The sequence below is a fragment of the Enhydra lutris genome, unplaced genomic scaffold (genome assembly GCF_002288905.1).
Source record: "Enhydra lutris kenyoni isolate GAN:26980312 unplaced genomic scaffold, ASM228890v2 scaffoldscaffold2, whole genome shotgun sequence".
Classification (NCBI taxonomy): domain Eukaryota; kingdom Metazoa; phylum Chordata; class Mammalia; order Carnivora; family Mustelidae; genus Enhydra; species Enhydra lutris.
Window position 1 is genome coordinate 42,216,362 of NW_019154086.1, and position 26,958 is coordinate 42,243,319.

The 26,958-nt window shown below is 38.2% G+C and overlaps 1 protein-coding gene across 1 annotated transcript in view; it reads left to right on the plus strand.

Annotated features, from left to right (window-relative positions):
• LOC111149575 (phospholipid scramblase 4) overlaps nucleotides 1-26,958 on the plus strand; it is a 45,286-nt gene that overhangs the window by 10,493 nt on the left and 7,835 nt on the right. The window contains exons 2-5 of the mRNA XM_022506691.1: nucleotides 12,514-12,761; nucleotides 13,334-13,361; nucleotides 14,657-14,767; nucleotides 23,933-24,168. Of these exons, the coding sequence (XP_022362399.1) occupies nucleotides 13,355-13,361; nucleotides 14,657-14,767; nucleotides 23,933-24,168 (354 nt within the window). The 5' untranslated portion in view covers nucleotides 12,514-12,761; nucleotides 13,334-13,354. The remainder of the gene's footprint in view (nucleotides 1-12,513; nucleotides 12,762-13,333; nucleotides 13,362-14,656; nucleotides 14,768-23,932; nucleotides 24,169-26,958) is intronic.

Below are 26,958 nucleotides of genomic sequence, written 5' to 3' on the forward strand. Positions count from 1 at the left end.
TGAATTTTTACTATTTCTTTTCCTTCTGCTTGTTTTGGTTTTAATCTGTTAATTGTTTTTTATTTTCTTAAAGTGGAAGATTGGGTTATTGATTTGAAAGCCATTGTTTTAAAAACATGTGCATTAACTAGTATAAATTTGGGTCTAAGCATGGAGCTAGCTGCATTTTATAAGTCTTTGGCATTTTTTATTTTCATTTTCATTGATCTCAAGGCATTTTCTAATTTTCCTTGTGAATTTTTTGCTAATTTGTTGCTTATTGAGAAGCGTATTGTTTAATTTCCATGTATTATGAACTTGCCAAATTTTGTTCTGTTTTTTATTTCTAAATTTAATGTTATTGTTTTCAGAGAAGATTTTATATGATTTCAGTCTTTTAAGGTTTATTGACGTTTGTTTCATGGAGTGATGCATGATCTTTCTTGGAGAATGATCCATGTACACTTGAGAAGTATGTCGCCTGGTATTGTTGGATGCAGTGTTCTGTCAATGAGTATTAGGTTTAGTTCATAAAAATGTTCAGGTCTTCTGTTTCCTTATTGATTTTCTGCCCAATTGGTCCATTCATTATTGAAAATGGGATATTGAAGTCTCAAACTATTTTCGTTGAATTGCCTGTTTCTTCCTTCACTTCTGACCAGTTTTGCTTTTGTATTTTGTGGCCCTCTTGTTATGTACACATGTATATATAATTGTTCCATTTTCCTGGTGAATTGACCTTTTTATTAGTGTGAGATATCTTCTTTGTCTCCCGTAATAGTTTTTGTCTTAAAGTCGATAGCCACTGTACTTTTGGGTTAGCACTTGCTCGCATGGTATTTACCTTTTGATTCTTTTACTTTCAACCTGTTTTTTTTTTTTTTTAATCTAAACTGTGCCTCTTATATGCTACATATAGTTGGGCCATTTTTTTTTTCCTTTTATACCCATCCTGCCAATCTTTGCCTTTGATTGAATTGTTTAACCCATGCCTATTAAGGTAGGATTTATGTCAGACATATTCTTTAAATTTTTTAATTTGAGTATAATTAACACACAGTGTTACACTAGTTTTGGGTGTACAGCACAGTGATTCAACATCTCTATGAGTTATGTTATGCTCACCAAAAATGTAGCAACAGTCTGTCACCACACACATCTACTGCAGTATCACTGGCTATATATCCTTATGCTGTGCCTTTTATTCCTGTGACCTATGCATTCCATAACTGGAAGCCTGTATTTCCCGCTCCACCACACCCATTTCTGCCCATCCTCCATCCCCCTTCCCTCTGGCAGCCATCAGTTCTCTGTATTTATAGGTATGATTTTGCTTTTTGTTAATTTGTTCTGTTTTTTAGATTTTACATATGAGTGAAATCATACGGTTTTCATTTTTCTCAGTCTGACATATTTCACTTAGCATCATACCTTCCAGATTCATCCATGTTGTTGCAAATGGCAAGAGCTCATCCTTTTTTATGGCTGCATAATATTCTGGTACCACACATATGTGTACACTCGCGCATGTATGCACACACATATCACATCTTCTCCATCCATTCATCTACTGATGGAAACTCAACTGTTACTTGTTTTCAGTTTGTCTTAACATTCCATCTTTCTTTTACATGTTTGCTTGGTATGTCTTTTCTTTTTCCTTTTAGTCTATTTTGTCATTACATTTGAATAAATTTCTTTTAGAGAGCATGTTATTGGATCATTTAAAAAATCCATTTATCAATTTTGATAATATATGTCTCTTTTTCAGTATGTTTAGTACATTATATTTAATGTAACTATTGCTGTATTTGAATTTATACTTGCTTGTTTTCTTTTTCAGTCTTCTGTGTCCATTTCCTGTCTTTTTTTTTAGCAATTCAATCTTTTTATAGTATTTAATCTGTTATTATGTTCTGGATTATATCTTTTGAGTAGTGCTTTTAGTGGTGGCTCTCAACACATGAGTTGAGACCTTTCTGGTCTTTTGTACATATGTACTGTATCCTGGATTTTGTATTTTGAATATTATGTTAAAAGATTCAGAGTCTTATTTAGAAGCTATGCAGGAAATTGATTTTCTCATTGTATTGGCAGGCAGTTGACTCCTTTGGGTTCAGGTCATAGGTTCTGCCAGACTTCTGTATGTTGTGATTTGAATGTCAGTTTTCATTTTTATGAAACGTTGGTCATGCTATTTAGATCTCTTTTGCAGTCCAGCAGCCAACCTGACACCTGGACTGCAGTCTCCCTTCAGTTCTCAAAGTTTTTGTTAAGATCAGATCCATGGGGGGCGCCTGGGTGGCTCAGTGGGTTAAGCCTCTGCCTTTGGCTCAGGTCATGATCCCAGGGTCCTGGGATTGAGTCCCACATCGGGCTCTCTGCTCAGCAGGGAGCCTGCTTCCCCCTCTCTCTCTGCCTGCTGCTCTGCCTACTTGTGATCTCTGTCTGTCAAATAAATAAAATCTTTGGGAAAAAAAAAAAAAAAGATCAGATCCATGCATGCATCACTTAGGGATGAACCCAGAAGTTTATAAATAACTTTACTAGGACACTTTCTGAAGCTGCTTCTTCACTCCAATCTCCTTATTAGCTTTCTGGGCCTCTCCATTTCAATTCTTGGGCCAGAAAAAATGTTTTATTTACTTTTTTGTTGCTGTGTACTTCCCACAAATTAATTTGTATACAGTTATAGGAGGACAGAGAGAAAAAAGAAACAAAGGAAAGAGTTTCTCCCCATCCTTTTGGGACCACAGCTCCTGTATCCAGAGGAAGATTCTGCTAGGCATCTGTGAGCCTCCTTGGATACAATCACTCCTTTCTCCACAGTGGAATTGCCAGGATCTGGGACATGAGAAAGTGAGAAAAAGAAAAAAATATTGAGAAATTCCCCTACCCTCTGCTTCCTCTGGAGTTTTCTCTGCCCCTGGTGCTTACCGTACCTACCGTGTTTTAGACTGCCTTAAAACCTGTCAGGGCAGGGATACCAGAAGAAGATTAGGAACCTGATTCTGGTTTATGGTTCTTCCATTTCCGGCCTTCTGCCATGCTCTTGCACGGCATTTCTAGAGTCTTCAAATAGCTACCTAATCCTTCTGTCTGGGCTAAGTCATGGCATCCATTGGGAGAGACAGGATGCTATAGGTTTACTAGATCTTACCCAGACCTGAAACAGGTGATCTGTTATGAATTTTTTTCTCTGGGTTCAGAATTTCTTTCTAAATTATACATATATTCCCCAAACCTTACAAAATGGGAGGTGAGAGGGAGCTCAGTAGAAGGGCCTATTTTCATATTATAGAATGCAGTAGTAGGAGAATTGGGCAATTTGAAAGCAATGTGAGGGTGGTAGGATAGGAGAGACAGCGCAGCAAGAATACAGAAGGCAATTTTCAATGGGATTTAGAAAAGTAATCCGGCCTCTGATGAGGGTATTTGAAACCATAGTTTCCCCAGGTCATAAAACTGACCTTGAACAGGTTATTTAAACTCTGAGATTCTCTTTCCTTACCTGTGTAATGAAAGTCATAATATCCACTTCACTCAAAATATACAAAGTTCCTGGCACCTCCTCGATAATTAGTAAATGATATCTAAAATTGTAACCTAGTGAAACTGTTTTAAATATATTATATTGGTTTATTTGGGGTCTTAATTAATCAGTGGTAACCTCTCAGTTCTCTACAGCTAACTGCTTCTTTAATAGTACCTTAAATTTCCTCTAAAAAGTATAAAAATTTTTCAATTAAAAAGAATCATATTTTCTATTTGGCCTCATTCCAGTTTGTTTTACATTGGAATGTAATGATGGTTTATCTGTTTGAGAACTTGGAAACATGACTGGTTTGCTTATTTCCAGCTCTGTGGTTTAGTATTATGATATATTTAAGTATATAAATAACATATAAATAGATGAGAGTATACAATATATATATAGTGTAGGTAAGTAGTATGAAAACTTACCATTTTCAGTTGTTTCTATGTATCAGGGTTGTAGAAGTCATATGTGGTCAAGAGAATTACATTTTATAATTTATGAGAACAATGTAATAATATAGACTAATGCAAAAGTGACAGAAATGTGCATATTAAGGGAACTATCTCCATGTGGGTCAGCTAACATTCAAAAAGCCCTTACATAAAGAAATTTAATTTAATTCTAAATTTATTTAGAATACACAACAGCCTGTTCTTTTTAATCCAGAGGAACTGATGTATGTAAAGTATGTTACCCTGTGATCTGTCATGATCCAGAATATGTAGGGAATTAATATAAGCAGAAATTTCTTCCTTTAGGAAACTTACCTTCTAGTTAGGGCTTCCACCAAAATTTAATCCTCTTTAAAGCCCTTATCTTTCCAAAACTGTTTATGCTTGTGATTCCTGCTAACTTTCTCTCTGTGTTCTCTCTAAGCTTCCTTACCAGGAGGCTCACTCTCAACTAGCCTACCTGCTTTTCTTCACTCTCCGCCACATGCCACCACCTCCAAAACAGAGAGTGTTTTCTTTTTGGTCCATCAAGTCTCTTGGGCCGCAGTAGAAAGCTGAGACCCCAGTACTTCCTTTTAGAAACATGATCTCCCCTTGGGCCAGTTTCGCAGGGAGCATTATCTTCCTTGGCTTTATTTATGTCATGAGACATCTTACTGCTGAATTTTTTGTGTGAAATGCATTCTTCACTTACCATATTCAGTTAAGTAAGTAGACTGAGTTTCACATTTATAGCTAACATTATCCTTGGAAATCACACATATGCATTAGTGTATTTATAATCCACAAAACTTTAGCTGAGCCAAAATAGATGGATTAATATAAATGTATCACCATTACTGTAAGAACATTTCAAAGATCACACCCACCTATTTATGAAATGAATTTCATATTCAAGAAGAAGCATATTTGAACTAGTTGTTTCTGCCTGTTAATTCTACTGTCTATCACCAGAAACAGGGAAAAGTTGCTCATTAGATTTTATTTATTTTTCTCTTGTTTCTCCACCCTACTGCAGAGGTGGAGTTCACCAGAAGAGTTCTGGTGTGGCTGCAGGTATGGATAAGAGGAAGGCATGGGTGTAGCAGCAACATGGTGTAGCCTGGGGGGAACTGGATTACTGGCCAGTTGCTGACAGTACTTCTTAATGGCTGTGCAACCTTGGGGAAAAGCTTTTCTGTGCCTCAGTTTCCACCTCTGTTATAGTACCTCTTTTATAAAGCTTTTTATGAAATTACTATCTGTATACTGCCTGTGAAGATATCTTTAAAGTGTTTTCATTAAATACAATTTAAAGAAAAAAGAGATAATCAATAATAGATCAGATTTTGATTTGGTATATTAGCCATAAAAATAATAATCAGTTCTTGGACATCCCAGCCTTTTTCATCCATTAATGGGAGATTTAAAAAGGTTAAAAAAAAAAAAAAAAGCAAAGGAACACATAATAAGTTTAGTGAATTTACTGCAAAAAATATAGTTAAACTCTAAATGTGTAAGATTTAGGGAGACTTAGCAGCCATGTTTTTGGGTAGTCCAGCCAAATCTGATTTGAATTAGTCTGTTCACCAGCAGTGATTTCCCAGAGGCGACCCCTGAACATGTGTGTTAATTTGGATTTTCTTTCAGAAGGGTAGAGCTATTTTAATATTCAATCCAGAATCCATAAGCAAGCGAAATAGAAACACAATGCACCTGTTGCCTTTAAACCTCCAATTTGGGGGGCTCTTTCTCTGGGCATCCTTCAAATTTCCATTTGTCTTTGTCTTGCCCCATTCAAAGAAGTGAATAAAAGTTTTATGTTTTAATTACCAAGAGATATTTAAAGGGTCACTTAAAAAAGGAAGAATCAATAATCCTTTTGAATGTGTAAATAAAAGTTCCTTCCATACAGGTGTGAGTACCTGCTATTTTGTAATATTTTCACATGAGTGATTCTCTAAAATCTGTAAGGCACCATACCATATCAGTTAAAATTTCTCTTTGAGGAAACACAGTTATTTTTAATATTTATTGAATTAAGAATTATGTTTAATGGCATGGTAATACAAAAGAAATTTTTCACTTAGCAAATTGGCAAAGTTTAAAGGGAGGTAATATGTATTAACACTGAGATGGTCAATCACATGATTTGGGTTTAAACTGAAGGAGCCTTGCTAGAAAGAAAATAATTTGGCAGAGTGTTCCCTAAGTTTTAAAAACATTCACCTATAGAACACAAATCCTTCTTAAATTATTTAATGATAAGGTGTGTGTACCAACATTTATGTAAATGGAAATTTTATAATATTAGTCACAGTACTAGAAAGGTGTGAACAATAAAAATGGAATAGTTTGAATAAGTGAAGATAGTCTTTGGTACCTTGCATTTAAACACATACATTTGTTAGTTCACAGTATTTCTAATATTTATTATAAAACCCCCCATGCATTCACGCAGAAACATAAAGTCATGCACACATATACACCCACAGGACACCAATATTTTAAGAACACTTATTTTTGGAAGTTGGTTTAAGAGTTATGTTCATTTCTTTATACTCACCGAGGTTTTACAAATTACGATGTTTTACTGTTGTGATGAGAAATATATATCTGTACCTCTATTTGTAATAGTTTAGCAACTCTTTCAAAAATCTAAGCACTAACCACCCAAAATTAGCACAGACTCCACAAGTTTAAAGATTCAGTCCCCAGTAAGACTGCCTCCACTGAAGACACCAGCCGTAAGTTTCAGGGATCCCCAGGTCACCCACACTTCTGAGCAACTGGCTACAAATGTGGGGGTTCTCATCATGCTCTCATTCACTAGAATGACTCAAAGAATTCTAAGTACCACATTTACATCGCAGGTTTTATTATGTTAAAATCAGGACCAGCCAAGGAAAGAGACATATTGGGTAAGATCTGGTAGGGTTTCAGATTTGAAACTTTCATGCCTCTTTTCTGTGGAGTCAGAAAACTTCCCTTCCCAACATACTGATGTGTTCACCATCCAGAAGCTCACTCAAGCTTCATTGGCCAGAGTTTTTATTGGGGTTTCACTACAGAGGCATGGTTCCTTGATTCTTTAACCAAGTGGTTGAACTAAGTCTCCAGCCACTCTCATCTCCCCAGAGGATAAGAGATAAGTAAAATATAACATAGCTCAAAATATCACCCTCTTTTTTTTTTTAAAGATTTTATTTATTTATTTGACAGACAGAGATCACGAGTAGGCAGAGAGGCAGACAGAGAGAGAGCAGGAGAAGCAGGCTCCCTGCTGAGCAGAGAGCCCAGTGGGGCTTGATCCCAGGACTCTGGGATCATGACCTGAGCCGAAGGCAGAGGCTTTAACCCACTGAGCCACCCAGGTGCCCCAAAATATCACCCTCTTAATTCACATGGTGATCTTTTGGCGTGATCAGCCCCCAACCTGTGACATCTCCTTAGCATAAATTGAGGGGTGATCCAAGGCCCACCATGATTAGTAAAGACACTCCCATCACTTGGAAAATCCCAAGGGTTCAGAAGTTTCTCCCCAAAGCCTGGGACAAAGGCTAGACAAAATCTTCCATATACACTAACACTAAATTACATGTAACCACTGAAATTGAGTACCCATCGCTTCCTATGGAAATGGAAGAAATGATTAATACATGTGAGATTAATAAAATCCTACCTAATAAGTATTTTTTAATTTAAGCAAGGCCTGTATACAATCCCAGGACTATTAGCGCATTAACTTATATTTACCTAGCATGGATTCTTGTGAAATAAGAGGTTTATAAAATGTGCTTGAAAAATACCATTTACATTTATTAAGAGTTTCATCAAGGCTTTCAAATAAACCGAATGTAATATTACCTATATATTATCTCATTTGAATATATGCCATGAAGTACTACACTAATATAAGTACTCAATGTTTCATAATGCAGGATAATTTAAAAAAAAACCTCAATATTTATATCTTGGCGAGGTAATGAATATTGTAATTTTTAGGAGGTATCTTTAATGTAGCTATAATTGTCTGCAATTTTTAAAGTCCATTACTAGATAAATCCATTCATCTGAATAACATAATTATTATCACTCCTACTAAAATCTAAAAGCAAATCCTGTAGACATGTAAGAAGTGCTCTAACTCATGTGTCTTTCATTTAGCTATGAATAGGAAAAAGCCCTCCAGCAATGCCTCCATTTTCTTTCTCCTATTTCTTTCCAGTTTAAAACTCATTACCAACAGCACTTCTAAAATCATGTCTGCTAGAACGATACTCACCGCTGGTAGACAATGAGGAGTTATTGATGTCAGCTTGAAACCCAGGATGAAGTCTTCACAGGGATGCTTAGTGATGACTGTTAAATGGCTGAACGGCAAATAGCTCTTTTTTATGCGACACTTGAAGACAGACATTTATTCTTGGTCTCTTCTCCAGCTGGTTTATTTTACCTAGTGAAATTATAGTAATAGTGCGTGCTTGTTCAGGTTTTGCTGTGTGCCAGGCGCTGTTTTAAAAGTGCTATGGGGGTTTGGGGGTGCCTGGGTGGCTCAGTCAGTTAAGCGTCTGCCTTTGGCTCAGGTCATGATCCCGGAGTCTTGGGATCAAGGCCCACTTTGGGCTCTCTGCTCAAAGAGAAGCAGTGAGTCTGCTTCTCCCTCTGCCTCTGCCTGCCACTCTGCCTGCTTGTGCTTTCTCTCTCTCTCTCTGCCAAATAAATAAAATAAATTCTTTAAAATAAAATTAAATTAAAATTTTAAAAAATGAAAGTGCTGAGTGTACCATGTCAATCTTTACAACAGTTCTGTGAAGTATGTAAAGTATGTTGTCCTGTGGTCTGTCATGATCCAGAATGTGAATTATGCTGCCCATGACACAACAGATAACCCAGTAGCAGAACAGTCACTCCCAAGTCACACAGCCATTAGGGATACCTGGGACCGTGTATCTGAGCCACTGTTCATACTACCTGAAGTGTGCTGGCATACATCACCTACCAGCCACCAAGTCTGCCCTCCTCCAAGTATTCCACCTTCTGTACAAAGGATATCATCTCCTAGCAGTTCCATGTTAAACCCAAATGGCCAGTTGTGGTAGATGGACTAGGACTTTACAGGACCTAGCTGTTTTTCCTGCCCTTGGTCAGAAGCAGAGGAATTGTACAGTGACCTCCTGCTTTCTTTTCTGTCCTCTCACTGTTGGAAGGCACTGGAAACAGGCAAAGCCCAAGGTTTTAGTTTGCAAATGCAGATCTCCAAGACTTCTGCCTAGAGAATTTCAAGATTATCACATGTCCAAAAGCCCCCTTGCCAAGAGGCCAGGACACATTCCAGTAAATACTCAACTGCAAAAAACTGACCATTCTCAGTTTTGTGATTGAAGTTTCAAATATCCATGGTGTGGCTCCAGAGTCTGGTTTCACTGAACTTTGCTAGCATGTCACTGTTTACAGGAGTGGAATTGAAGAGCAAGATACAGCACAGCTGCAAGGTTGGAAGCAGCCAGGGGTGTCCCATGTAAATGCTCTCTTGCTGTGGAATGCAGTTTACGGCGTTGGGGCTGCCTTGCCAAGCAGCAGACCACAGCTTCACCAACCTCATCCTCTCCAGCCCATGTCTCCTTTCCCTCTTTATTAGGTTCCAGTTGGCTTAGATTCCCCTGTGCAGCTTAAGCCCTAAAAATGCAGAAGACTTTTGAAATTAAGAGCTCTTGGAACCATACCATGCTAACTTGTTGTGGAGACTCAGTTCAGTTTTCTAATCTGAATTCCATCTGTTGTAAAGCCAAAACCCAGTCCCTTTTCAACCTATGGCACTTTCTGTCCTTGCTGAATGATTGGGAAATCTGAAAACAATCTACTGGATTCTAAGGGAGGATTAAGTTACAACATTCATGCTTGTACCAGCTGGAAATTATCCTGCCTTATGTAACGTTTTGGATAAAACTATATGGTAAAATTTTATAACCAAGGGAAGAGAATTTGAGGTGGGAAAGGAAAAGAAACCATTACCTCAAAGGAGAGGGGGAGGGAAACAAATCCTGCAAACACCTGCAGCCTGTGTGGCAATGTGTAGGTATATTTTACTTTGATGTTAATTGCTTTTTAAAACATTTTTATAATTTTTTTAAATTTAAAGTTTGGTATATTTTTTCGAGTTGTTACTCAATCACTTAAATCAGATTTGAAAAGCTTTGCCTGGCGTGGTTGAGGACTGTTATTTTTCTCTACATGAGATCAGCCTCAAACATGCCTGAACACGGGTTATATTGAAAGTACAGATTTCCAGGCGTGGACCCCAGATGTACTACCTCACATTTAGGGTCCAGAAATCTGTACTTCTTCAAGTGTTTACCTTGAACATAAAAATATTCAAACCTATAATCTTTCCCTAAATAAAGCAGTTGTTCACATGTGCCACTTTTGCATTATACTCTACCATTTGCCACTGTAGATAGTTGAGTAGAGGATGGGCGCATGGGTGGAAAATTTCCTCTTCAAGAAGACACTGGATCATCTGTTCTAACTAGTTTCCATCATGGTTTCTTCATTGTTCCCAGGATTAATGTAGAGAAGAATAACAGATATTTATTAGTCAGAAAGTTATACATAACATGGAATTGTCAAACAGTTCTTTTGTATCGTGAAATCATGTCAGGCACATAAATATGCATCTTTAACATATATGTACCTTTTAAAGACTAGTGAGAACCCACCACCCTGTAAACTATACATTAGGAGAAACTTCAAGCTCTTGTGGGCCATGACAAAACACTTGCCCCACACCCTATCTCCACATGTACCCATTTTCCTGAATTTTGTGTTATTCCCTAATTTTTTTAAAAGTTTCCCCCATGTATATATCAGAAAAAAATGTTCTATTTCATTTTCCTGCATTTGGACATTCTTAAAGGATAATATGTGTTCTCCAATGACTTGTTTTTACCTTTTTGTTTAGTGTTGTAATTTTGAGATTCATCTCTCTTGATGTGCATGGCTATAATTTGTTTTCACTACGGTATTCACTGGCATCATAGGTATGTACCTATTCAATGTACCATTGATGGACATTGGGAATATTTTTAGTTTCTTTTTTTTTTAATTTTTTAAAATGTTTTTAATTATGTTCAGTTAGTCAGTATATAATACATCATAGGTTTTTGCTGTAGTGTTCAACAATTCATCAGTAGCATGTAACACCCAGTGCTCATCACAACATGTGCCCTTCTTAATACCCATCACCCATTTACCCCAACCCTTCCCCATCCCCCTCCCTTCTGTAACCCTCAGTTTGTTTCCTGGAGTCTTTTAATATGAACAGTGTGTCGGCGTATCTTCTGTATACATGTACAAGAGTCACTTGAGGGTGTATTCCTAAGAGTGTCCAGGATTTAAGGTTCTAGAAACATTCATTTCTAAACACCAGAGATTACCATCTTGAAGGAGTAGGATCCATTCCTTGTACTACTCCTTTGATTGACTTGCAGTTTGATCCAACTTTTTGATGTGCCCCAGAATACTTTTTTTGTTTTTTAAGATTTTATTCATTCATTTCAGAGAGAGAGAGACAGAGAGAACACAAGCAGAGGGAGAGGGAGAAGCAGACTCCCCACTGAGCAGGGAGCCCGACATGGGGCTCCATCTCAAACTTGGAGGTCATGACGTGAGCCCAAGGCAGAGGGTTAACCATCTGAGCCACCCAGGAGCACTCCCACCCCAGAATACTTTTTTAACCTTTAAGACACATAGGACTTTGTAGAACTAGCTCTAGTTCCAGAAATGAGTGGAAATGTTGCCAGATTGGTGGGGTTCTGATCGGTGCTTGGCAAGACAGTCATTTTAGCTGGAAATCTACATACTGGCTTATGTCGTGGTGGTGGTCATTGAGTCAACTCAGTATCCATATTGACTATTATCTTATATGGTAATCTGAAGTTTCTTTGACACACCTCATCTATATTGGTGACTTTCTACTCGCTCAGACTACACAAGTGACCCTATTTTGTGATCTGATAAGCAGGATGACACAGTGGAAAGAAAATCTGGAAGAAACTTTGAATTTAGAATTACTTGATTTTAGCAAGCTTGGCTATTTATATATGAGAGAGAGAATGTAATTTAAGGTATGGAAAGCATTCAGCCTGTTGCCTGACATTAGATAAGCATCCACTAAATTATAGCCTTTGTTGATGTTGCTCATTGTTATCATCCAGAACTCAGAAATCCTAAAATTCCTTTCTCGATAATAACTTTTTTTTTCAGTCTTGAATGAAATCATGAAATCTCTCCCCCACCCCTTGTTTCAAATCTCATCTCAACCTCTGGTTTACTTCTCTTGAGTTACACTCATAATATTTACGTATATATACTGTCTATTTAAATAAAATAAAATATACTTCTTCTGGCCTCTTCTTAAATAAAACATGCCTAGTTTGAGCTTTTGATTCCCACCTCCCCAGTCCCTACCATTTCCCCACCATCTTCCTCTCCAGCACTATCATCAACTCCAATACACTGGCCTGAAAACCCGACCCTCATCCTTGACTCCTCTCTTTCCCTCAGTCCATCGGCAGCTCCTGTAGCTTCTGCTCCTGACCACACCGGGACCTCTCCAGGGGGACCTCCCCAGTCTAAGCCAGCTTCGGTCTCACCGGGATTACGGCTGCCATCCCATCCTCACTGTGTACTTCCACTTGTGCCCCCTCAAGAGAAAGTATAACTCAGCTCTCATCTCCCCACTGATTCAAGTCCTCCGAAGACTGCCCAGCTGCAATTACAGCCAATCCCAGACATTTTGCCTCGGTCTTCAGGTATGATCAATTATCTCCATCTCTTCACTCTCTTCTCCTCCGTCTATGGGTCCCAGTCACATCTGACCTTTTCCTCACCCTTGAGTACCCCAAGCTCAGTGCCATCTCAGGACCTTTGCACATATTACCCGTTTTCCTAGAACTCCCTTCCTGCATCTGTAGTATAGTGCCTCCTCTCCTGGTTCAAACAGCTCAAAGTTTATGACCCAGAGAGGCTTTCCCTGAGCCTCCTGGACCCCATCCATGTCTTTCCTCAACTTTTCACTTTGTTTCCTTTATAACTGTAGAATGTAGATTTAATCTTAAATATTTGTTAATGTGTTTTTAATCTCATGCCTCTAAATTAAAATCTCCAGCTTGATGGGCACTTTTCTGGTTTATTACTGTATTTTCAACATCTGTGTTGGTGCCTGATACCTAATAAGTGCTCAGTAAGTATTTATTGACATAATGAAGGAATGAATGAAAGGCAACTAGCAGCTAAAAAGGTTACAGAATCTTACATGTATCACTAAGTAATAATAGTAACCATATATATCTATCTCGAGGTATTAAAATGTTTTATTTTTCAGGACTAGGTGGAATTCTCCAAAATGTCAGGTAAGATTTTATTAATAAATTTCAGTAGGCTTTATTTATGAATTTTGTGATATTTTCTGTAAAAATTGGAGTTTTATTTCCTTTTGAAGTTATTTTTTATTGTTTAGCATTTGAGAAGCCATATATGTATTTATTTATATATATGAACATTTCTATCTTTAACGGAAAAGGATTAAAAGGGAATTATATTGGCACATATGTACTAAAAGATCTCTAAAGTATGTGGGGAGAATTAAATAGAGGAAAAAGTAAGAAAGTAAGTTTGCAAAGAGGGACAGGAGTAGTAAGAAGCCTGTGATGACAGCCTGCTCACTGAGAGAAGGGTCAGAATCAGGTCTTGCATTTTCAAGCAGTGCAAGAGATGATAGGAGAGAAACACCACATTTGTGGGATCTGTGTTTTTCAGAGATAAAAATCAGTTAAGAGAATCAGAATTTTTCCTTCTAGTGAGTACACGGAGACATGTCTCTGATCTCAACAAGGGGGCGAGATAGCATCATGCAAAGTGAGTTCAGTCCCTTTCTTGCAGCAATTACAGTGACCGAGATCACTTTCACTGGAGAGCTAGATTAAACTGCCTCTAACTGAGTTCTTTGTGGCACCACTGAGTTTTTCTTTGTTTGTTTGTTTTAAATATTTTATTTATTTATTTGACAGAGACTCAGAGAGAGGGGGAGCACAAGCAGGAGGAGTGGGAGAGGGAGAGGGAGAAGCAGGCTTTCCACTGAGCAGGGAGCCTGATGCGGGGCTTGATCCCAGGACTCTGGGATCATGACCTGAGCTGAAGGCATACGCTTAACGACTGAGTCACCCAGGTGCCCCGGCACCACTGTGTTTTAAGCCATTACATATTTATTGTGTGATGTTTTGAATTTATTTAAAGACAGTCATTTTACAAAAAGGATTAGGGAAAAAATAAGATTCACTCTACATATGACTATGTTCTCCATATTATATAGTGGGGAAAATAATTTTTGCAAATGTGCCAGGAGTTTATGTAGGTAGGAATCAGCATGAAGTCATCTGAACCACTAGCATGAAAGTGTATTGCTTTGATCATAGCACAATATAAATAATTGCTTAGTTTTTTTTTAAGCCTATATTCAGCCTGAAAATTCATCAATATATATTAATAGGTTAATATAATTAGCCCGTATACATGATGAATTATGGGTCTTTTAAAAATATGTGTATTTCATATTACTTATATTCCTTGATAAGAAAAAAATGAATATATTCTCTTATCACATTATCACTTCCATTGTGAATTATGTCCCTTTACCTGTCCTCCCAAGGTGTGGTCCCCACAGCCCCGGAACAACCTACAGATGAAACGGAGAATCAAATAAAATCTCCTGATCCAAGGCCTGATGCTCCTCCTGACTACAATTCCCATTTTATACTAGGTGGGTTGAATAATCAGAAAGATTATTTCTCCTCTCCAGAAAACCATACTAATAGTTAAAATTTGCTTTTAAAAGTTAGTGTAATTGAATGATTTAGTAAATAAATATTGAATGCCTCCAGGATGCCAAGTAATTTACTAGAAATCCATTAGAATATATTTGTAGGCTACTGAGGAAGGAAGTTAAACAAACACTGATGGCATTCTCTTCACTATAATGAAAATATGAAAAGAATGTTGTAGGGCCAACATGACAGTAACTGACTCCACCAGGGATTTGAGAGAAGATATAACTGAGGAAGTCAGATTTTTCTAGCTTAATAAGGAGTTTCTCACTCAAAGAAAAGGAGGAAGGGACTTCTTTCTGGCAGAAGAAACTGTATTTTTTAAGATTATTTTTATTAACATATAATGTATTATTTGTCCCAGGGGTACAGGTCTGTGAATCATCAGGCTTACACACTTCACAGCACTCACCATAGCGCATCCCCTCCCCACTGTCCATCACCCAACCACCCTATCCCTCTCCCCCACTTCCCAGCAACCCTCAGTTGGTTTCCTGAGATTAAGAGTCTCTTATGGTTTGTCTCCCTCCCAATCCCATCTTGTTTCATTTTTTCCCTTCTCTACCCCTCAAGCACCACCCCCACCCCGCCCCCTTCCCTCCAACAACCCCTCACCCCTGGCAGAAGGAGTTGTATACACAAAACCACAGGTTTGGTGGGGGAATGAGGGGTAACTCATTGATGGACATTGGGGAGGGCATGTGATGTTTTGGGCAGTGGGTAATATATAAGACTGATGAATCACTGACCTCTACCTCTGAAACTAATAATACACTATCTGTTAATTAATTGAATTTAAACTAAAAAAAAAAAGAAGAAGAAAAAAGCCCAAGGTCATGAAAGTCTGGTAGGAGACATTCATGGGAGAAATGGAGGTGAATGGCCTTGAGTGCTGATTGAGGAGTTATACAAATATTTTTATAAGTCTGAATGCACTACTGGTGGTGATGCAGTGAAATGGATACTCACAAAGGTAGTGGAAATTTGAGTTATCGTCTTTTTAAAAAGTAGGCAATGTGTAAAATTTTTTAAAATTAGAAATACGCTGACTTTTGAAGTAAGGAAGGAAATAATCAGGGTTGTTTGCAAGTACATTTTAGTGGCCTAGAAAATGATAGATAAGGTGTAGCAACATTTCTCTAAATAGATAGTTAAGTGTATATTTAGAGGTGGAAACCAATGAGTTAGTCTGGAAAGAGGAGAAAAAGCCCCAGTACTCACAGGATAATGGTAAAAATGTTGTTTTGGCTCTAGACATAAGATCCTCAGAACTCAGTTAACCTCTGCCTTTGCAGTGTTTTCTGAAAACAGCAGGGCTTCCTTTCCCCCTTTTCCCCATACATATGCATTTCTGGTCCAATATAACCCCTCATTATTGGCTCAACTCCTGCTAAATCCAAGGTCTTAACAGTCCTAAATTATAATTACACTGTATTTGACCATTTCTCTAAATTTACTTCAGTGACTGTCAACATGATCCACATAATCTATCTTATATTCATGGATCACCTATATACAAGAATCTAGATTCCACTAGACCAGAAAATTTTTTTAAAGATTTTATTTATTTATTTGACAGAGAGAGAGAGAGAGAGCGTGCACACGCACAAGTAAGCAGAGCAGCAGGCAGGGGGGGTGGAAGCAGGCTCTCCACTGAGCAGGGAGCCCGATATGGGGCTCGATCCTAGGACTCTGGAATCATGACCTGAGCCAGAGGCAGCCGCTTAGCTTAACTAACTGAGCCACCCAGGTGTCCCTAGAACAGAGGTTTCTTTTCTTTTTTTTTTTTTTTTTTTTAATTTGATAGACAGAGATTACAAGTAGTCAGAGAGGCAGGCCGGAGGGAGAGGAGGAAGCAGGTTCCCCGCTAAGCAGAGAGCCGGATACGGGGCTCCATCCCAGGACCTGGGATCATGACCCGAGCCGAAGGCAGAGGCTCTAACCCACTGAGCCACTCAGGCGCCCCTAGAACAGAGGTTTCTAAGGAACATTGGTTATAAGTCATGTTCTGTTTGTCTGGGACAGTGTCTATTCCTCTCGTTTCAAAAAATTAGCAAGAGCATAGGACGTATCATTCAAATCAAATTATTATATAAGTTGAAAAACATCATGGTGCAGAGCATAGAACTGAATTTTCAGTTAGAAATACCTTTAACAGGTGCGCCTGGGTGGCTCAGTGGGTTAAAGCCTCTGCCTTTGGCTCAGGTCATGGTCCCAGGGTCCTGGGATCGAGCCCCACATCGGGCTCTCTGCTCAGCAGGGAGCCTGCTTCCTCCTCTCTCTCTCTGCCTACCTCTCTGCCTACCTGTGATCTCTATCTGTCAAATAAATAAATAAAATCTTAAAAAAAAAAAAAAAACTTTAACAAAAAATTCACTATGATCGCCACCTAGTGGCTGAACTATGTATTTATTTATGATGATTGGTGCCAGTTGTGGCCCTGTAATGCACAAGAAGGAAATTGAAATCATTTGATTACATAAACATATATATAATTTTTCTTAGAAATATAATCTATACTGAATAACCCCATAATCTAAATTATAATTTTCTAATTTATGATCCCCAATTTTTATTACATGAGGTACTTTTATATTTAAAATCATGTGGCTAATATTTTAAGAATTAAGCAACTCACTGAAGTGATAAAACAGTATTTTTAAGATGATTTATAGGACTTTTAGTTGCATTGTTTTTAATAGTTCAGAAAAAGGGGGCAGGGATATCTGATTTCCAGTCTAATTTGGGTGCTCTTAAACACAGTTCTTAAAGGAACTGAAGTATATTCTTCATGACAAACTGAAACATGGAATTTCTTCCATTTTTTTCTAAGGACATTAGGGTTTTTTGTTTTTGTTTTTTCTCATGTAGCTCTAATTTGACATTGTTTTTAGTTACTGTTATGTTTCCTTTAGTCTCTCCTGACTCAGTCTCTATCAAGACCTGTATGTCCTCTGTCCTCAGGAACTGGTATTCCCCATGGTTGAGTCACTCCCCTGCCCTGCCTTGTCTCCCTGTTCACCTATTCACTCATCTAACCTTTCACACACTCTCCTGAGTGATCTTTGTAAGATCACTTACTACTTTTAACCATTTAAGGACCTATTAGCACTCACCCATATCAGTTTCCTGTGCTCTGAACTTGCATTTCCAACTGCCTATAGACCACTTCTCCCAGAAGGGCCCTGGACGTCAAATTCATTGGTCTGCAATTCAACTTTGGCCTGTTGCACCAGAACACATACCCTCTACTCTTTCCCTCCTCTGGAGGTTTCAGGGATCTGTCTCAGAACTTGAGAATTTTTCCTCATATCCAGTCTATTACTGAGACAGGACCCTCTCTTCAATATTCCTTCTTATTGCTCCTCTTACTACTCCTTACATTATAGATTAACTTGCCTTCCATCTCTACTCCTGTAATTAACTTTCCTAATTGAACCTTATTCATAAAGGGTCTAAGTGTAAGTCCAGTTGCTTCACTTTCTATTTTACTGGCATACAGTTTACTCTTTGCACAAAGTATAGATCTTTCCTAACCTTCAGTCCCTCCCCATCTTCCTTTCTGGCCTGTCTGCTAAATCTCAGTACATAGCCTTGCCGCTTGCAATACTGAGCACTTGCTCTCCCTGTAAAACCTTTGCCTGTTGTGGGGGCACTGGCTGGGTCTAATGTGTTAGCACTAACATCCTCCTCTGCCTGGGTTGGGCACCCTTCCTCTTTAATCTCTTCTCACACTATGAATCTACCGCTGATCCCATGAGTTACTTGCCTCATGATAGCCATTCACTTAAAAAAAAAAAAAAATCTGTGTATTTTCTGCAGAACTGAATGTCCTCAGACATATCTTTCTACATCTTTCTGTGTCTAGCATCAAACACAGTAGCTGGTCCTTGAAATGGCATTGTGGAATGTTTTCCAAATAGACAGATGTTTGATTTATTTCATGTCCTTGTTCTCAGACAGTATTAGAAGAAAGGGTTCCACAATTCATATGCTCCTGAGTGACATTTTGAAAACCAAAATGTAACCAGTAACCAAAATGTCCCAGACTTCATGAGCGTCAAAAGCCACTCTTACCTTTAATGCCCAAATCACTGGAATCTGACCCTCCGTCCAACTTGCCTTAAAGGAAGTGCTGTCTGTCTTTATTTCTCATCCCAGACAACTTCTGGAAGTCTTGGGGAATATCCCTTTCTGGTAGTGGCTGGTTTCCTCAGCATTGGCCGACCCCAGACCACTGCTTTACCTGTATGCTGGTAACTGCTTTCTCTTTCCAAAGCCAGCTTTCTACCTGCTGAGCCATTTTTTCTGTACCGTGACATCCTATAAGAGGTGTGTGTGTGTGTGCGCGTGCGTGTGTGTGCACACAAAACTTAACGCCTTACAAAAAGAGTTGCCAGCTAGAGCTGCTCTTCTAGTCTATAGTTTCAACACCATCCACAGAGTCCTATTTTAGATGTTCCTAGCCTCTGATCTAAAGGCAGTATTAGCATAATTTAATTAAACGTGCCCCCACAGTCAGAATGCTTGAGTTTTAATTCTGACTCTGTCACATATTGATACTATTGATTCTTTAGCAAGTTACTTATCCTCCTGTGCCTCCGTTTTTTCCACTGTAAGTTAAGGATAATAATGATAATAGTCCCTACCACATGAGTTTGATACTTAGTTAACAAGATTTAATACCTGTAAAGTAGTTACAACAGTGCCTAAAACATATTAACAGCTCAGCAAGTATTAACTCTCACCTTTTTTGTCATATATAGTAAACCTAGCTTTCTTTAATAGGAGCTCCTTCCTGCTCTGCATGGTGTCTGGGAACCAGTTCTTTGGGTTTTCTAAGAGAGAGCATTGTCTCCACCTTACCCCCTGTCTCAGGTCTTTTTCCATTCTGCAGGAGTGACATTTTCAAAAAACAGCCACCGCTGGACTGTTCACATTTGTCAGGAAGTGTCAGTCCCTGCCCTACACAGCTGTGTGGCATTGCTTTTCAATTATAAAAAGAGACCAGATTCCCAGTCTGTGGAGCCGCAGGCCCAGAGCCTGGGTTGCTTCAGGAAGTAGGACCCCTCTCTGGAGCTTCAGCATCACAGCCCATGCTACAGCCATCCCTGCTGCTCCCTTCCGCGCACTTACTTAGACAGGAGGTGAATCTCCGCTTTTGACCCCCCTTGCTGTCTTCTGGATCAACATCCCAGTATAAGAAAACATAGATACATGCACATACGCACATTATAAACAGTAATTTTATAAACAAATAGCAATTTTCAGAAAGAAACTCAGTTTAACCTATATTTAGGTAAGATTTGTTTCCAACAAAACTGTTTACAACCATGGTGAAAACAAACTCCTGTGTGATTATGCATCACAGTTTTGTGACCTTTTCTCCATCTTTTCCATTTTAAAATAGGATCTTTTCTTTTTTACATTGGCTAAACAAAAGGCTCTTTAAGTCCCTGACTTTCAAACTTCTTTTTTTTATTTAATTTTTTTCTTTCTTTTTTTTTTTTTTAAAAGTAAACTCTACACCCAGTGTAGGGCTCAAACTCATAACCCCAAGATCAAGATTCATGTGCTGTATTGACTAAACCAGCCAGATGACCCCCTAAACATTCTTAATGACAATCTACTATGACCCACAGTGAACAATATATATATGTATGTATATATTTATATAAAACAATATTCATATATATTTATGATATATATACTAAATGTAATATTTCATCAAGTAATACTCAGCATAGTGAGTAAACAGCATATGGGCAATACAGTTTGATTTTTTTTCTATTTATTCTACTGTAGTAACTTCTAAGAAGTTTTAATTGTGAATCATTAAATTGATTTCATAGACCACTAATGTATGTACAGATTGTAAAACACTATATTAGAATAATGTTTCTCAAACTTCGTTGTTGATAAGAATTAGTGAAATAGCTATGCTTACATCAGACAAAATATACCTTAAGGCAAAAATTGTTATTAGAGATGAAGAACATTTTACAATAATAGAAGTGTCAATTCATCAAGAAGACATAACAATTATATATAATACCGAATTCAGTGGTTAAATAGACAATTAAGTAAATAAGAATTGGAAATTGCATTATTCCACTTACAGTAATGGATAGAACAACTAAGCAGAAGGTCGAAAGGGAAATAGAAGCCGTAAGCAACACCATACTCCAAATACCAAACTAAACATAGACACGCACAGATCACTCTACCCAACAACAGCGGAATACACCTTCTTCTCAAGTGCACATAGGACATTCTCCAAGATAGATTACTGATTAAGCCATAAAACAAGTCTTATAAATTTAAAACAAGTAAAATCAGGTATATTTCACAATGGAATACAATTAGTAATCAATAAAAATAGAAGAAAAGTTGGGAAATCTGAGGAAATTAACCCACCCTTAAATAACCAAAAGGGCAGAAAGAAATCACAACAGAAAAATTGGAAAATACTTTCGAGGTAAATAAAAATCTCAGTATACCAAAGCTTATGGGATACAGCTAAAACAGAGCATAGAGAGGGGCATCTGGGTGACTCAGTTGGCTGTGAGCTCGACTCAGGCTCTGCTCTCACCAGGGAGTCTGCTTAAGATTCTCTCCCCTCCCCCACACCGCCTCTCCCCTCACTTTCACAAATAAATAAATCTAAAAAGAAGCAAAAGAGAAATTTATAGCTATCAACACCCACATTAAAAAAGAAGAAAGACTGCAAATCAGTAACCCAACTTTCCACCTTAGAAAGAAGTCAAATCCTAAGCAAGTAGGAGGAAATAACAGAATTTAAAGTAGGAGTAAATGAAATAGAGAAAAGAAAAGAAATAAGCCAAACTGACAAAACCAAAAGTTGGTTTTTGAAAATGTCAACAAAATTGAGAAATCTTAAGCCAGACTGACCAAGAAAAAAATAGACTCAATGTATTAAAATCATGAGTGAAAATGGAGACATTACTAACAAGCTTACAGAAATTAAAATGTATCACAAGAGAATACAATAAACAGTTGTATACCAACAAACTGGAAAACCTAGGTGAAATAGACAAATTCCTAGAAAAACACAAACAGCTGAAACTGACTGAAACAGCTGAAACTGACTCCAGGAAGAAACTCTGAATAGAGCTATATAGCAAACAAAGAGATTGAATTAGTCACTTAAAAATTTCTGACAAAGTAAAGCCCAGGTCTGGATGGCTTCATCAGTGAATTCTGCCAAGTGCTTAATGAAGATTTTAATACCAGCCCTTTATAAGAAATGTAAGAACAGTGAACAATTACTTCCCAACCCATTCTGTGAGGCCAGTATTACCCTACTAGTAAAATCAGACAAAGACATCACAAGAAATGAAAATTATAAAGCAATATTCCTTATAAATACAGAGACAAAAATGCTCACAAAATACTAGCAGTGTAGTAACCAAATCCAGCAACATGTAACAGGAATTATACACCATGACCAAGTGCAGTTTGTCCCAAGTGTGAGAGGTCTGTTTATCATATGAAAATCAGTCAATGTATGTACCATATTAATGGGATTAGTACAAAAATCATATGATCATATTATTGATCATATTTGATCAAGTGAAAAAGTATTTGGCCAAGTGAAACATCCCACATGATTCAGAACACTTAACAAACTATTAGGAGGGAACTTCCTCAACCTAATAAAAGGCATCTATGAAAAACATCATTCTCAATAGCAAAAGCCAAAAGCATTCCCCCTAAAGTCAAGAACAAGACAAGATATCTCTTCATGCCATTTCTGTTCAACATTGTGCTAGAGGTTTTAGCCGGGAAAATTTGGCAAGGAAAAGTAATAAAAGTCATCCAGATTGGAAAGGAAGAAGCAAAGCTATCTCTGTTTGCAGATGACATCATCTTATATGTAGAAAACCCTAAGGAATACACACACGTACAAACAACTAGCCCTCATAAATGAGTTCAGCAGTAGGAGTGTAAAACAGAGAAGCCACTCTGGAAAACAATTTGGCATTCCCTTAAAACATTAAGGCTAATTCCATTACTAAGTACGTACTCGAGGGGCGCCCGGGTGGCTCAGTGGGTTAAGCCTCTGCCTTTGGCTCTGGTCATGATCTCAGGATCCTGGGATCGAGCCCCACATTGGGCTCTGTGCTCAGCGGGGAGCCTGCTTTCTCCTCTCTCTCTACCTGCCTCTCTGCCTGCTTGTGATCTCTGTCTGTCAAATAAATAAATAAAATCTTTAAAAAAAAAAAAACTATATACCTAAGTACGTACTCGAGAGTTGAAAACTTATGTTCACACCAAAACTGGTACACTAATTTCACAGCGGTGTTATTATAAATAATAGCAAAAAGGTAGAAACAACCCAAATGCCCATCAACTGAGAAATGGATACATAAAATGTGATATGATATGTCCATGCAATGAAATATTACTCAGCCATAAAAAGAAATGAGATACTAGTACTTGCTACAACACGGATGAACCTTGAAAATATTATGCTAAACCAAAGAAACCAGGCACAAAGGCTATATGTTACATGATTTCATTTATAGGAAATGTCCAGGTTAGGGAACTCTGCAGTGACAGTGGTTTCCAGGGGCCAGGGAAGAAGATAGGAAATGACTGCTAATGGGTATGGGCTTTCTTTCTGGAGTGATAAAACTGGTCTGGAATTTCATAGCCATCATTAAAAACATCCCTTTGAAGTTACTGTCTTTGTGACCTTAAACAATAATAACAATAAACATGAATATAATGACATCAGTGTACAGTGCTAATTGTTTGCTAAGTCTTGTGCTGATCCCACTACAACCTAGTGCAGTGGGTGGGTATACTATTATCTCCAAGGGAGAAACCTAATACGGAGAAGCCAACATGTTATTCCATGTTTCAAACCTTCAGAAATAAGGTTTCAGAGGATTAAATGAGTTAATATGTAAAGCCCTTTCCTTAGTACGTTGTTGGTGCATGGTACCATTCAGAAAATGGGTCATGTTATAGTGGATGTTGTGTGACACATACATTTTTCATGTAAAAGGTCATTCTAACTTCCAATGTGTTGTAGTGTTAATAGTGTCTAACGCTTTCATTGTTCTTGGATACAGGACCCCCTGGACCAGCTATCCCTGTACCTGCAGGCTACCCAGGAGGCTTGCCTGTGGGATACTACAGCCCGCAGCAGCCCTGTGCCTTCCCCTCATACCAGCTACCAGCTGGTATCCATCCTATCCAGTACCAGCCTGGCAAATATCATATGCCAAATCAGCCTGTTCCAATCACATGGATGCCAGGCCCTGCTCTTATGCCGAACTGTCCTCCTGGTCTGGAATACTTAACCCAGGTACTCCACACAAGTCCAAATAATTTTCTGATGAAGTATGACTGGGGATCTGACAGAAAGAGATCCACAGCTGGACAGAGTGGATGAAGGTGATGGGTCGGTGATGACAGAGGTCCTGTTTGTGAGACCGTAGGAGTGGTGGTCCTGATTTTAGAAATGTGAAGGGAAAATGAGTGCAGGGATTGGTACGGCTGTCTAAAGGATATATGTTGAATTTTAAGATATGCAAGGTGTCCTGTGGAAGGCAGTTTAAATAACAGGAACAGAGGAGAAACTATCGAAGATGCTCATTGAGGTGTCGGTTGCATAGAAGTAAAGAGTTAACACCAGGGCGCCTGGGTGGCTCAGTGGGTTAAGCCGCTGCCTTCGGCTCAGGTCATGATCTCAGGGTCCTGGGATCGAGCCCCGCATCGGGCTCTCTGCTCAGCAGGGAGCCTGCTTCCCTTCCTCTCTCTCTCTGCCTGCCTCTCTGCCTACTTGTGATCTCTGTCTGTCAAATAAATAAATAAAATCTTTAAAAAAAAAAAAAAAAAAGAGTTAACACCAAGAACAACAACACGAAGAACAGAACAGTAGACTGTGAGTCACTGAGTGCCTCTGCCCATCCCTTTTTCTCATTACACACACTTTTCATTAACCACTCCTGCCACCCTCCAACATAAAATGTAAATAAAAAGAGGAGAACTACCAAGGGCTTTGCTTCAGGCCAATTTCCAGGGACCCCCTTCCCATAACACAGTGGATTCTTACTTTCCATTTATATAGACATTCTGAAGGCACCAGGAAATCTGGGTCAGAAACTGGGGCAGTATGTCAGATCCATGTACCAAATGGTATTGCTGAAAACCACATGTCAGAGACTCCGAAAGGATTGCTTAATGAAAATAAGATGAAGCTAGTTCTGGAAGTCCCTTAGAACCTATTGAATCATGTTCGGTTTTAGAAAAAGGAGATGTTGAAATACATTATAAGCGAGGGACTTGTCAGTTTTCTTAATTTGCCTAGTTTTTAAATTTCTTCTCTTACTCTTAATGGGAGTTAAATGAAGATATTTTATGAATTCTGTTTTCTCTTTAAGGGATGTTTTGAATTAAAAAAAAAAGTGAAAAATGAAACAAAACCAATAGGCGTGGAGGCAGACAAACTTGGTTTTAAATTCTAGCTGTACTCCCTCCTCACTCGGCAGACTTCAGTAACTTTCATAACCTGTTGGTGCTTCAGTTTCCTCAACAATAAAGTAGTACTAGCGATACATACCTTACTGGATTGTTAGGAGAATTTCTCAAGAGCTAAGCTTTATAGTGTGCCTACTATTTTGGGCACACAGGGTCCATCCGATGGGTGGTAGCTTGTGGATGTTATTAGGTGAAACACGTTGTATGCCAACAGAAGACAGAACCAGTCGTTTGCTTTATCATTTTCCTTATCCTAGCCTTTTTGCAATCTCCGGTGTAGATTCCATGCATCATTATCAGGACTGTCAAGATCCTGGAGCGTTCAAAGTAGTAGGATTCTATTATTTCTAGAGTACTGGCTTGGCCAGTGACTCTGTCAGTTTGTTTGTCATAGTAGCCATAGTGTCTGATTGGATGAACTTCTTTGGCATTAACAGGTCTTTTTTCGTTAGAATATTTTGCTCAGCAGTGGATGCTTTTATCAGCATATTTTTTTTGAATATTTTTTTAATATTTTTGCTTTGAGTTCTAGATTTCAACATTCTGGATTTTTAAAGGAACTATAAACCACCTTAGTGGCCAGTTTTGGAATTTTATAAGACATATTTAGACCTCCTCACCTGATTGTATTTTCATGTAAGAAAACGTTTTTAATGAAGGAAGGATTGTATCTTCCCCATACCCTCTTGTAGTCAGTTACACCACAAAATATTTATGTCTAGCTATTTTTGACTTTCTTTATTACTTTCTTTATTACTTTCTTTATTTCTTTATTATTCGTGTACTTTTTTAGTTAATGTATTCAATGAATATTTGGTGAAATATGACATTTCAGACAATATTCTGGGCTCAGGGATTACAAATGATCTATATCATCTAAAATTATATAGATACAATTACTCTGTCCTCAAAGAGGCTTATTCTTGTCTGCTAGAATATTCTCAAGAATGTCAGGTAATGAGCCCATCAAATTTTCTTTAGAGTGATTCCTAAGTGAAGGTAAAACAGAAGTGTATCTAGTGGTGTTCCCGACACCCTTTTTAAGAGATCCCATCCCAAAATGTTTCCTCTCCTTTATCCTAATCCTAATCACATGCTTCCAGCATTATGGACCCTCTCCTTATTAAAGTATGGACCTAGGGAAGACCCTGGCATTAGTAGCTCAAGTGAATGGAAATCAGTGTGTGAACATCTTCCAGAGGTACCTGTGAAAATAAAACTGGATACTCCTGTGTGAGGTCCCTGGCTGGCGAATTTGCTCTCTGTAAGCCACTGAGAAAAAGCTTCTTCTGTGGCTGGTCCATGTTAAACAGTCCCGAACTTCCTGAGCACCTCCAGGCTGTGAGTGTGAGTGACAGACATGTCCAAGATCAGTGAGTAGGGGCTGAGCTGGAAACAATCTGTGCCAACACAGCTTGTTCTAGATGCTGTAGCAGGAAGATGATTTTCTTCCATACAGTTGATGTACCAGGCAACCTTATCTTCTTTTTTTTTTTTTTTTTTGCAACTGGTTACCTTTTGAAATAGAACTGGAGAAAAGTGGTATTCCCATCTGGACAGCTCTGCTGACCAGGTATACAGATAGACTAATTTCACTCGATAACTTTTTTTATTC